Source organism: Labrus mixtus, chromosome 11 (genome assembly GCF_963584025.1).
Source record: "Labrus mixtus chromosome 11, fLabMix1.1, whole genome shotgun sequence".
In the NCBI taxonomy this organism is placed as follows: domain Eukaryota; kingdom Metazoa; phylum Chordata; class Actinopteri; order Labriformes; family Labridae; genus Labrus; species Labrus mixtus.
Window position 1 is genome coordinate 25,972,012 of NC_083622.1, and position 13,465 is coordinate 25,985,476.

Sequence of the window (13,465 nt, forward strand, 5' to 3'; positions counted from 1 at the left end):
TTCAATGCAGCGCAGAAGGGACTGGATACATATAATAAAGTTGACATTTTTGGTATGTGCTGTTCTTCTTTGTCTGGGGTGGTTGTAGTATGCTGTGGAGAACGAGGAGCTGACTCAGCATTTAGGTGCAGCCAAAGATGCCCAGCGCCAACTCACTGCTGAGGTAAGGCCATTTACAGCCAGCTGACCGCGGCTTCATCATTTTATTTTCTGCAGTGGTTGCTTCCACTAACAAGTTATTTATAGCCATAAACCTCAAACAAGGACGCCTCTGACCGGATAAAAATGTGTTTCTGTTTTTTTTCCTTTGCCTTGATGCAGCTGCGAGAGTTACAGGACAAGTATGCAGAGTGCATGGAGATGCTCCATGAAGCTCAGGAGGAGCTGAAGAACCTGAGAAATAAAACTCTCCCGATCAGCACGCAGAGACGTTTCCACTCTCTGGGTCTTTTTCCAATGGTGAGCTCATATTCATGATCCTGTCTGTCAGTATCACAGCGTCTCAATGGCACCAGTAGTTAAAAAAGGATTTCTGTATACATTTATTTTCTTCTCCAGGACTCTCTGGCAGCAGAAATCGAGGGCACCATGAGGAAAGAGCTTCAGATGGATGATCCAGACGTAGAAGAGCAGAGGTATTAAGACAAAATACATACATCATTGTGAAAGAAATTATTTAATTCTTCTGTTTCTGAAACATTGAAATCACTATACATGTGATCTTTCTTTTTTTCTTCAGATTGCAACCAAAACGAGTTTTCCAGACGGTGAAAAACCTGAACCTGATGCGTCAGCAGCGTTCTTCATTAGGCCCCTCCCCCCTCAACATCCCAGGCTCCAATCGTACATCATGCATCACCTCAGGGCGCTCCAGCAGGGTGGGCACGCCGTGCTCAAACTCCATTTATGGAAGTGAGACAGGAAGTGGAATCATCCTTGACAACAGGATCCTGGAGGGTCCAGATGATGGGTACGGACTGATTTTTTTATTATTGCCAAGAGTAAAGTCTTTTCCCTGCTCCTTTGTGAAGTGTTTGGGATAATATTTGTTATGAGTTGGCGCTATACAAATAAAAATAGATTGATTGGTTGATAGATTTTTTCTCTTCTTTCTCTTTTTCTATTTATTCAACCTCTCTTCCTCGTTGTCTGCAGTACCTGAGGGGATCCTCGTTGTGGATTCTATTGATTCATCTCTATATTTATTGTTTGCTCAGAGTGTTTATATGCTTTAATGTTTAATCTTTACTTTCTGGCTCCAGGTGAATCATTACTACCAAACACAACCGGGAGAGACTGTTCTTTACAAAATAGCAAGAGAGGCTAAAATTCTGCTTAAACTGAACCTTCACTAACACCATTTGACAAATCACCTGTGTCCCCCCCCCCTCTAGGTCAGAGGACTCTAACAAACGCCCTCCAGGCACTCCAGGGACCCCAGGCAGCAGGGACCTGGAGGCAGCACTGCGGCGTCTGTCCCTCCGCCGTGACAACTACCTCTCAGAAAAGCGCTTCTTCGAGGATGAGAGGGAAAGAAAGCTGGCATATCTGGCCAAAGATGAAGAAAAAGGAGAGGAGGGGAGCAGCGGAGGCCCCGGGACACCGACTGAGAGCCTGCTGTCGCTGTGCTCACACCCTTCTTTTGGAAGCGTGTGGTCGGGATACTCCTTCTCAGCGAGGTCCTACCTGCCGGAGAAGCTGCAGATTGTCAAACCACTAGAAGGTGATTACACGTCCTCTAATCCTTTACATAATGAAAAAGAAAGTCAAAAGAATGTCCAGATCAATGAAAAGGAAAACTGTCAGAATTCTCAACACAGTGCAAAAAGCAGCCTGACCCAAAACTCAAACAGTATACTTCAAATGAATCCCCACACTCAGATAACTCAACAGAAAGAAAACCAAGCACTTCAGAACCAGCAGCAGAATCATTATCTGATTTTTCATAACCACAGTCCACCAAAAATCTTTCTGGGTGCCTCAGAGGAGATAAAGACGCTGCAGACGAGCTCCAGTGTGTCAGAGCTGAGCGGCCTGCAGAGCTCACAGCCTAACCTCGGAGCTCCTCTGGCTTTAGTCACAGGTCTGCTGGAAGTTTTAGAGCAGCAGGGCGGCAGTTTAAATCTGCAGCACTCCTTTTACTTCAGGCACACTCAGCCTCGCTGCTGGTTTGAAATATAGAACAGCAGACAGCCTGCTGAAGCATGCAGTGTGTCAAAAAGTCACCAACACCTTATGAAGTCTGTAGATTTCATCTTATTTGAAGCAGGTGTTTTATGTCATGCAGTGCCTTAATTGTAGCTGTTTTCATGAGAAGTAAATACATTTCTATACAAATATTGCACATATCCCTAATATATAAAAGAGTGAGCACCTTCTGCATAGTGAGTGTTGTCTTTAAAATGACACCATGTATGTTTTAACCATGTATGTTTGTCTAAGTTTTTCCATTCGAGGATCCTTATTTTTATTATGTTCATTGAATTCTTTGCCACACAAAGAAGCAGTTTTTCGATACCAGGAAATGATGTGCAAACAATGTTGGGTTGGCCAAAAAGCCAAAAAAACTACAGTAGCCTTAAAGCTAAAGATATTTATCTGAACTTTGTAGTTAAAATGTTTCTTTTAGACTTTAAAGATTCAATCTCTTGAAGAAGAATGCTTACTGCTTAAGGGAATCAAAACATGAATACTGTTGTCCGGGGTATCTCCTGTATTGTGGCTCCCCCTGGTGGTCAAACTCTGTAACAACCCTTGCATGGTAACAATAAGAGGTTAAACTGCCAATTAAACTTCAGGAGAAGACAAACACATAAACATGTGAAACTTGTTGGAACATGTTTTTGAAGGGAAAGTCCTGAAATAAATCTATAAAAGTTTTTTTAATTTCAAGTCTAATGGCGGTTGTGTATGATGATGAGAAACGACCTAGAAAGAATGATATAATACCGAATGATTTCATCTGCCTTCAGATGGTCATCCTCTTCATTTAAAAACCCAACAGAGCTTCCCTTAAAAGCAAACACTGTCATACCTCCGTCCATCCCTTTATCTCATCTTTTGTTATCCTTTGTTCTTTACATTTCCTTTGTCTTTTCTTTTCAACTTGTCTGTTTCCTTTGCTGGTGATTTATTGAATAAAATCTTACTAATGTCTGTCATCTTCCCTTTTCTCTCATTCTTTGGTGTTCTTCATGTGAATTTCTGTCCTGACATTCCTCAAAGCACTTTTTCGTCTGTCTTCATAAAACAGCCACTCATTGGACTTGAAACTAGAGCGAGGAGCTAGGTGTAAGGACTCTTAATAAACAGGAAGGACCTGCACATTGTGGCAGCGTGTCGTTTACTGTTGCTGTAGTTTATGTTGAAGTCCCTTAAATAAGACATGCTGTCAATATGTGAGAATATGTGTTTCCAGAGTCTGTGTGCTGTGTATGTGGCATGAAGACTGTTTCTGTGAATGACTGTCTGACTGTCTGCATGTGTCTCTGCTATCTGCACGCCTCTGTTTCTCTCTCTTAATATGTTTTTAACTATTTTTAAACATTGAAATACAGCGATGACATTGACTCTGCTGATATTTGGTCAGTGTGTCTACAGACAGCATAGTGTTCTTTATGGATGCAGCGTTTGATACTGTAATAAAATGTGAAGCTTGTAACTGAAGCTGTAACATCATCCAATGTGGTTAAGATTGAATAGCAGTATAGAGTAAACTCAGTATGCCTGTTGTCTCGTCTGCTTCAACCTGCAAAAGCTTCTTGAGCACAGCTTCATAACTTCAATTATAACCCAAAGAACTTCATACCAAGACTTCATTTAAATTAATAATACAATCAGTGCTGAAGCAAAAGTAAGTGATTGTGTGACCAGAGGCTTCAAAGTTTCAGGGTTAAAATGTGAAAACATCTTTTGGTGTCATTGATCTTATTCCACAATAACCCCCTTTTTTTGCCCTTGAAGTCACATTAAAAATGAATTTGTTAGGACGTCTCATTTTTAATATTTATTGACTGTAGCGTATAGGATGTAATGGAAGAGATGAAGAGTTAGTTTCACCACACTTCCATGAGAAGTACAAGCGGCAGAGATCAGCCCTAAACACATGAAGTGTTTTCCTGTCTTCTTTTCCAGGCTCTGCTACTCTCCACGCATGGCAGCAGTTGGCTCAACCTCACATGGGCGCTCTGCTGGATCACCGGCCTGGCGTGGTCACAAAGGGCTTCCGCAGTCTGGCAAACGAGCAGGAACAGGAAGACAGCTGGCAGCTGGACCAACCAGAGGAGGACGAAGTGTCATGTGACTCTTTTTCCGCCTTGTCAGGAGAGAGCTCCGCCCCCGTGGGTCTGCCTCAGTCTACCTCTTCTCCCTTTGTCCGCTGCAACAAAAACATGGACGCTGATGACATGAACAGCCAATCAGAAACACTGCAAGGAGAAATGTGCCTTGCTGAAGAGGCCTTTCAAGTAAAAGATGGACATGTTGCGAACACGGCGCTCTCCTTCTCCAGCCCTTCATCATCGTCTCCTCTCCCGTCCTCCGAGATGAACGGGCACGTAGACCTCAAGGAGCTCCAGGCCTTACAGTCAGCTGCAGTGGACCACATGCCTGGTGAGGGAGCACTTAGCTGAAGTCACTAACCAACATCCACCCTCCCTGTTGACTCTGGAGCACAGGGGGGGTAGAATGGGAGGGGATGAAGGGGAGGGGGGGGAAAGGAATTCTCTGGACTTCTAACAGCCCCAATGTGACGTCCCTCTCTCTCTGCACACACCTGCACACCCATCCGTCCCTCCTGCAGCCCCTGTGTTTGCAGCCATGGAGCCCAAACAAAACAGAGTACATCTTTTATTTGTTCCCCTTTTATTATCTTCCTTCTCTCTCGGGTCACATTTTCCTTCACTGCCACAGTTGCTTAATTTTCATCCTATCACACCTCTGTTTAAATCTTCAGTGATGACTATCCTCTTGTACTCTCTTTCTTTGGTGACCTGCAGCACACAATTTGTTAATCATTTGGTGTGATTTTTAAAAATGTAATGCTGTAAGTATCTTTTCAAAATAAGAATTTACTTAATATCTTCAAGCAGTCAACAATACTCTCCATTAAAGCACACCCACACATTCACAAACAAATGTCTCATGGCTTGTGTCCAGTAAGTGGACACGTACACGTATATCAGGTTGTTATTAGTGCAGCTGTCCAAGTCACATGAACACACAGCCCCCACTGCGACTAATATAAGACTTGGATGTAAGGTCACCTTTGGAAACACATGCTATGGTGTGATATATTTATGGTTTATAGACAAGTGACAACACCTTAACATGGTGTAAAGCTTTTCAAAGACAAATCTCAAAAACAAACAACACAGAATTTAGAATAAAGTCCTGAGATTGTGATTGGCATAAATACAGATTAAAGGCTTAGATCAAAATATCAAAAGTACAACAGAGACAATGTGATGGCTGAAGTTTTCTCAATAAATCTTTCACCTTACTCTGGGTTCCAAAAGGTGCACACCTATCATCTCCTCAGTACTGATGTTTGCTGGTGCTGTTGCTTGGGGCTGTTACGATCGTGGTCTTATCTTTTCTCCACTTTGCTGATTACAGTTTTTTTTTTTTGCAGTTCTGCTTGGTACCTTCTGTCTCTGTACTTATTGCTCTCTTCTCTTCTAGTTAATTTCCCAGGGAAGTGTATGTCCATCACGAGCTCTACATACACCTTCACCACCTGCAGGATTCTCCACCCCTCTGATCAGCTGACCACTGTGTCCCCAAGGTAAACATCTTCAATACTTCAGTGCTGTCGCTCTGTATTTGGTTTAGAAATGTCATTTGGTGGCAGTTCTTTGTGAGGCCTTTTGTCTTTAGTGTGTACTGTTGACTTTAGTTTACCATTATGAACTCAAGATGTCAGATGATAAATGACTGTAAATGAGACATTTATAAAATAAAAAATAACATGCTCTAGTAACACTTACCTGACAGGTTTACATCATCATTGCTTTAACTAAATCTTTACTGTGTACAGTGCCTACCAAGGCAGATTTATATAAAGGAAAAACGTATACACAATGAGTAACAAAAGCAAACAAGACTATCAAGAAGAAGATTGATGATTTATGTATCTTTATTTCTAATGTCATATGTTCATATCAGATTAAGTGATTAACGCATGAAGTTGCCTATTTTTACATTTTAAATATTTTCAATGAGTGACACATTTGACTCTTAATAAAAGCAGGATCTGAATTTGTGTTAAACACTTCTTAGTACTTACACATGTACAGAACAAGACCAGTGGAGATGATAGGTAGCGCTTAGGTAGCACAAACTGAAAGTTCCTTAAAGGAGCTTTAAGAATATGAAACAATTAGTTAATTATTTGTTAAAGTACAGGAACAACGTTTCTTCCCCTCTTGGTCTTCTTGATAGATTTTAGAGCTACTTTGATGCCAAAGCACCTGGCTGACCTCATACTCTCTGTTCCTGCTTTGTGATTGGCCTTGGCAGGTCATGTGATGAGGAAGATGAAGTGGAGTTGTATCAGATGGTTGTCATGGCTGGAGTAGAGCAGACTCATTGAGTGCAGCCTCTGGGGTGCACATGGGTGAGGCAATGCATGGGAGTGCAACCCTAATGATCCCTGACAACACGTTTCCAACTAACAATCATTCTTCTGACACAACGCTATGAACTGATGCAGTCTAACAGTGAGGGTCAGGACATGGATTTAAAAAAAAAAATATGAATCAATAAGAACCCTCTCCCATCTTTTTAAGCATCTTTATTAATCACCTTAGTCATGTGCTCCCTCTAGAAAATACATCCAAGCCCAACGTTTGGTGTTAGATTACAGGGATTCAGCATCTCCAAACAAAACATTCAGTACTTTAAGAACACTGATTTATTTTTTATAACCGAACCTGGGTCCAAGCTGTACAAAGCACATAAAGCAAGCTCCCAGCTGCGGTTAACAGCAGCTGCACAATGTGCCCAAATACTGCACACAGCAATAACTAGAGAGAGGGAGTAAAGACGTCCCTGATACTGACTCTGATATCTACTCTTCAGAATCAGCTGACACTGAGTATCACTTGATACCCATATGATAAAAAGTATGTTTTTAATGAGTCTTGGATAAACTTCATTAACATTTTTTATTATTTTTTTTTTAGCTATGAAGAACATTAAACTATGATAGCACATACAGTAGCTGTTGGTTCTTGATTTTGTCACATGTCTTTTTTGCAGGGGGTTGCATTGATTAGCGTACTTGCACTCCCTGATACCCAATAGCATATTTTAGGAACCAAAAACATGATGATCATATCAGTGGTTCAACTCCAGTGCAGATCATTTGTATTCTATTCATGAATCAGAGGTCTATTCTGAATCAAGTGTAGCATTATCACTTCCTCCTTGTTATGATCACTTTGCCCATTTTCTTAGTGACTAATCTCCAAGTCAGTGAAATGGAAAATGAAATTCAAGATTAACCGACTAGTTTAAAGGAAGCACGCTCATGAAACAGTCAAATTCAAGCACAGTTAATTCAGAATTATCTGCTGGTAAACTGTGGGCATTTGGTTTGCAAAGTGTGGCTAACATTAGCAGTGCTAGCACTTCCAGCCTTCGGTCCTCCCTTGATCAGCTCCCATTTGCCGTTTTGCTTAGTTTCTTATTGCTATGTCAGGGCTCTAATTATTAACATCCCGTGTGGTTAATAGTCTAATATATGTCTGTAAACTTTGATCCTCCTGATAGGTTTGTTTTGGAAAGCATGATGTTTTTGCTGAGCAGATCAAAAATAAAATGAGTGGTGTGTTTATGTTCAAGTCCATGTCTTAATTATCACTAAAAGCCAGTTATAACAACTTGATAACTGACCATTTCTGTCTCTGCACCCATTCTGCTTCCCATGCTCTGTGCACACCCATTACCCCTGCTGCTTCCTCTCCTCTTCCCTCCTCCTACAGCCAAGCTTTCTCCTCCTGTCAGGGCAGCGCTTGCACCAGCACCAGCTCCACTACCCCAGCTCCCTCTCCCGTACCCTTCTCTGCCCCTCATACACCTTCCTACACCCCCTGCTGCACCCCTCGCCGCCTCTCCCTCTCTCTCTCTCTAGCCGAGTCCTCCACCAACCTTAGAGACTCCACCAAGACCACCAGCACTTCTCTGGGCCTTGTGCACCTTCTGCTGGAGCATGGGATTTCTGCCTCCGTGTATGACCCCTGCAGCTGGGATCGAGGGCTGGATCTCAGCGGAGCTTCAACACCCGTGGGAGAATCACCAGCGCAGAGGAGCTGCCACGCAGCAGAGGAGACGGAGCTCAGGCGATTTGGGAAACGGCCAGACACCCTTCTCCTGGAGCCCTCCACCCCACCCAACTCCCCTCGTTCTAAATCAGCATACTCTACCTCCACCTGCCCGGTTTTCCAGTTCAGCCCCACCAATGACGAACCGCCATTTTATGAAACCTTCCTGGCCTCTAAGCCGGCTCGTATGATCCTGAGGGAGATACTTGGGGAGGCGGAGAGGGAGCAGACAGATGATGAAAGCCAAACGGACCCACTGAATCTTCGACTTGTGGACAAACTCAAAAGCTTCCGCACCGTTCCTCCTCATGCTGGGTCGGTTCCATCTGGTAGTGGTCTGTTAGCCTCTTTTGGCCCTAACGGACTGGGGAACAGCACTCTGGGCGGGGGGCTTCCGGGCTTGAATGCCGGGCTGAGGAGGAATCGTAGCTACCCTGCCATGGTGGGCGCGAGTATGGCTATGAAAGACCCAGGAGGTCCCCCCGACACAGAGATACTTATACCACACACAATGCAAGCTCCCCATACCCAACAAGCAGCGCACACAAAGGAAACTAGCAACATGCACACACATCAGACTCTGGTCAAAAAGACCATACACATACCACAGACCCTACATGCACTGGAGACTGTCACACCACAGACCATTGTACAGAGACACACTCAGCCAAACTGCAGACTGTGGCCTTCAACAAACACTGACCCATACAGTGATGATGAAACGTGGACATAACAAGAGATATTCAGTGTACTAGTAATAAAACACATTTTACATGAACACACACATGTAACATGAGTATACATATATACAACCAAACCAAAACTATCTGCGTAATGTTACAACCAACCTTCAACAGCTACACTGATGAACAACAGTCCCCCTGCAGATTCAACCACACAGTCCATCATCAGTCTGATCAACAACAACTGAATGATACCCTGGTGAAGAAACCATTAGTGGCTGACACTGTTACACTGTGTTAAACTCACTTACCGTCAGACCACACTGCTGATAAAGGAGTACGTTGCCTTCCTCAGTGACCATTTTCAATTGTTTATTGTACACGTTGTATATGCAATAAACTGTGTCATATGAAATCAAATATTAAAAGCCCAATCTGGTAAAAAGTACTGCAGAGCTTTCCAGTAACCCGTTTTATTTTCTCCTCAGCAATTTGAGTGCACTAATGGGAAAATGCAACCCGGGAATATTTATTATGTACGGCCCAAAAATAAGATATTTGTTTATTTCCCCATCTATATATATATTTTTTAAAAGAAATTGGGTTAATATATTTCAGGACTATACGATTAAACATTCACTACTTCAGAGAAAGTGCTGTGTCATGGATCTTTTGTAGCCTTACTGCAATTACGAAAGAACATTTCTATTGTGTTCAAAGATGCAATTTCTTCATTAGCGAGCATCAAGAACAGAAGGGCAGAATAAACTGTCTATTCTATTTCCTGTGCACAAAGGGAGTATTAGGGCGTCACAGTCTACAGTAAGAGCTGACAGCTTGAGACATGAATAAAGCCTGCTAAATGTTCATAACAGATCGAGGTTTTCACCAGAACCCTTTAGCTGAATGATTAAGAAAAATCAACCCAGGAAACTTATCACCTTTAAAAACATGAATTAAGCATTTTAGGGTTTTGAATTCAAATGTAAAGGTGGGGTCATAATCAAATACATGAACTTCATTTACCAACCTGAAAACTGTCAGGGTGAATGACCGTATTATATTTGGGCCTGTGTGGTCATTTTAAGCCTTCAGACGTTGTTTGTGTTTGCAAAGTATTGCACTGGAGTTAAATGGGAGTTATAATGTTGGTAGTGGAGAGTCTTTTTCTACCAGGAACTCTTTTTAAACATTCAATCACTGTATGTATGAAACCTGTAGTTTCAAGATGAATCCAGATTGTGGCTTTAACGTGTCATCCTGCTGTGACTTATCGTACTCATGTGCCTAAAACAGCTAACATACTGTATCTCAGTGGGTGTGTGTTTTTGCATTTGTTTTATTTGAATGCAGTAGAGGGAGTGAGGTTCATTGATGTCTGTCTTGTTGTTGTTTATATGAGTTTGGGTTGAGTCAACAGGCTCATGTAGCTCATGGACAGTAATCCACACCAGGTCCAGACATATACACACATCTGTTCAGACACTGTGAGTAAGAAAAACAAGAGGTAAACACTTCTTTGTTTTAGTTTTTTTTTTTTTGTCATTTTGGAGCAAATCCTCGAAAGGATCGAAGAGGATGAAAAGTGGAGATGATTTGTATCAGATGAGACCAAGTTATCGTCGTCATCATTTATTTTATTTAAATCCTCCAACAAACATATGTTTGTTCTGACTTCATGACCTCAGAGCAAACATCTTGCCCCAACAAATCAAGGAATAAAGTCTCTCACAGGCTGAACCCCCCCCCCCCCCCACACACACACACACACACACACACGTTTCACTCCAACCAAAGTAAGACCTGAACAAGAAGTAGGCGGGACCACCACACAGAGTTGTAGCAGTTTGCATAATATTTGAAAAACCTGAATCCCATACACATATACTTATAAAATTTAATTTATTTAGTCAAAATCAAACAAGCGTGTGGTTGAAAATATAGCAATATAAGAAGTTGTTAAACTAATATGTTTGTGAATGTAATTGTTTGAGGAGTGACATGAAGTATCCAAATGTTGTTTCTTAGACGAGACGGAGACTTTAGCACAGTTAGTTGTTCTACTGACCCACTTCCATTATCGAGCCTCTGCGAAGCTCATCTGATATCTTGAATACTTTGTGTAAAATGTATGGGCTGTATATCGAGAGCAAGTTACAACTCTGCTCAGGTCGAGGGACGTCACCTGTCCAATTCCTCAGGCAACATTTGATCCCTTGCTACCTTTTCCTGTCTGAGTCTGGCCCGCTGACCGCTGCTCCAGTTTTAGGTGAATGGATGGAGAAGTGGCTGGCTCTGCTGCTGGAAGCGGTCTGTTGAAATCCTTAATAATTAAAGGGTTTAACGAGTGGAAATTCAAAGTAGCTATATATATTTATTCAAATGTATGAAATACTTGGATTGTTAAAGACAAGCATATAACTGAATGTGTTTAAATGAAGGATTTTGAGTTTGTATTTCATTTTGAACTGTCACACTGAAGTTTCTTTGACTTCACATTTCATTTAACAACACCAAATAACAGTATACAGATGCTGTTCTCTGGTTGTTTTTTTGCCCAGATGTGTCATAAATCACACGTTAATTTACAGTATTAACAACAATACCAAGTGCTAAGCATGAGGTGACACGGAGAGTGTGTGTGTGTGAGTGTGTGTGTGAGTGTGTGTGGGCTTGTTTTTCTGTGTGTCAGCTGAAACATCTGAATGTAAGTTATCGCAGTAATGCTGCCTTAGGTCTATATATTTCTGTACAATACGTTGATTTATCTCTGTCTGTTTGTGTTGTCCTGAGAAAGGGAAACCATCATTTCATTGTAAATGTATGCAACATATAGTCATGCTAACCTTTTCTTATTTGAAAGAAACTGTAACAATAGAAAAAACAGGAAAGGGGTTGAGGTTGTTTATTTTGAGTAAAGAGAAAAAGAAACCTTTTCTGTTCAGGGACTGAAGTGTTTGATTCTACAGAACAGGCTGGACTGTCAATAAAATACAAACATAAAGACTGACTTGTTTTCCTTTTTTTAGCACTGAAGCAAAGTGCAGCTGAACTCATCTTTGAATGTGTGTTGAATTTCTGCTAATTTCATATTTCCTGCTCATGAATGTTGAGTGGTTGTCCTTTATGGCAGATGTCAGTGGAGAAGTTGTCGACACTGCTGAATGGCTCATAGAAGCAGGCTGGTGGAAATCAGTATCGCATCGGAAATATTCAGATGTCACACTAGGAAAATGGCAATAGAATTGCAAGGTCATCAAAATTCAATCAAGTAATACTTTTTTATAAAGTTCAAAATCACTATGAGAGTTCCCTCATGACACTTTAAAGTCCAGTGGTCTCCAAAATGTGTGCTGAGGCCCCCTTGTGGGCCTTGAAGGTACTGAGGATGGGCCACTTTTTTTATTCTGTGATATATTTTATAGAGACACTATTAATAAACTCTGAACAAGAATCTAGCAGCAGTGTCGAGATGTAAAAACATATTTTTTTTTTACAGGCGGGAACCTCAAACAGTCGGTTGTGAAGGTCAAGATTTACTTTGATTTGTCATCACTCCAACAACTGGCTCCAACTGAACTTGCATTTAGTTATCAACCAATCAATCTCTATTTGTAGAGCACCAATTCATAACAAAGGTTATCTCAAGACTTTACCAAAATAAGTGAAAAGACCTCGTTGTTTGTGATGCAGTGCAGTGAAGCTCTGATCACTGCGCTGCAACAGATGAAATCATTTGCATCACATGCTTGTGTTGAAAAAAATGGTACCATCCCTGGCTGCATTAAGAGGTAAACCCCAAACCTATCAACTAGTGAACCCAGAATAAAAAAAAGCATTGGTTCTGTATCATTATTAACAACACTCAGGTCTCTTGTGTGCAAGAACCTAAAACTTTACCGTGCACCATGAAGTCATCGAGCTCTCCCACAATCTTTCAACTGAAGCACAACTTTGTGTTTGAATCCACAGGGTGTGAGTCAGGATTTTACATCAAACATTTACTATTCCTCTGCTTGCAGCATTAATGGTAAACATCTCCTTCATGCATTTACCTCACTGGATTTTTTCACATTTCATCTTTACTTTGTGGTTTCCAGACTTTTTGTTCCGACCCCAAATCTCCCAATACAACAAAGTCGTGTCTCCTTGTGACATTGTGGAGGTCTCTGGGTTGTTGTCAGTTCAACCAAAAGATAAAAAAGAGGCCACTGAACTTCTCACATGGTATTATTCTAATTTCTGCTTAAAATATTAAATATTTAGCCAAAAAGGAAGATTGATACAACATCTCAAAGAATTGTAATGCATGATTTTGTATCTGAACTTTCAATATTTCCTCTATTCCTTTTCAATAATCATCTCACTGTACCCTCACAGATGAGGCTGGTGTCCCTTTGAATGGCTTGATCTCTGACCAGAAGCATAAAATGCACATTAATGCCTGCAAAAGCTTAA

General features: G+C 41.4%; 1 protein-coding gene across 6 annotated transcripts in view; it reads left to right on the forward strand.

Moving 5' to 3' along the window:
* The window catches only part of trak1a (trafficking protein, kinesin binding 1a), a 38,946-nt gene extending 26,929 nt beyond the window's left edge, over positions 1–12,017 (forward strand). For 4 of the 6 annotated variants that reach the window (XM_061051094.1, XM_061051092.1, XM_061051093.1 and 1 more), the window contains 8 exons: positions 89–163; positions 322–459; positions 559–635; positions 740–970; positions 1,395–1,723; positions 4,135–4,611; positions 5,683–5,785; positions 7,986–12,017. In XM_061051094.1, the coding sequence (XP_060907077.1) occupies positions 89–163; positions 322–459; positions 559–635; positions 740–970; positions 1,395–1,723; positions 4,135–4,611; positions 5,683–5,785; positions 7,986–9,057 (2,502 nt within the window). In that variant the 3' untranslated portion in view covers positions 9,058–12,017. Of the gene's footprint in view, positions 1–88; positions 164–321; positions 460–558; positions 636–739; positions 971–1,394; positions 1,724–4,134; positions 4,612–5,682; positions 5,786–6,519; positions 6,617–7,985 lie in introns of those variants that run through there. The other 2 variants (XM_061051096.1, XM_061051097.1) reach the window with 2 other exon arrangements.
* The last annotated feature ends 1,448 nt before the right edge of the window (positions 12,018–13,465 follow it).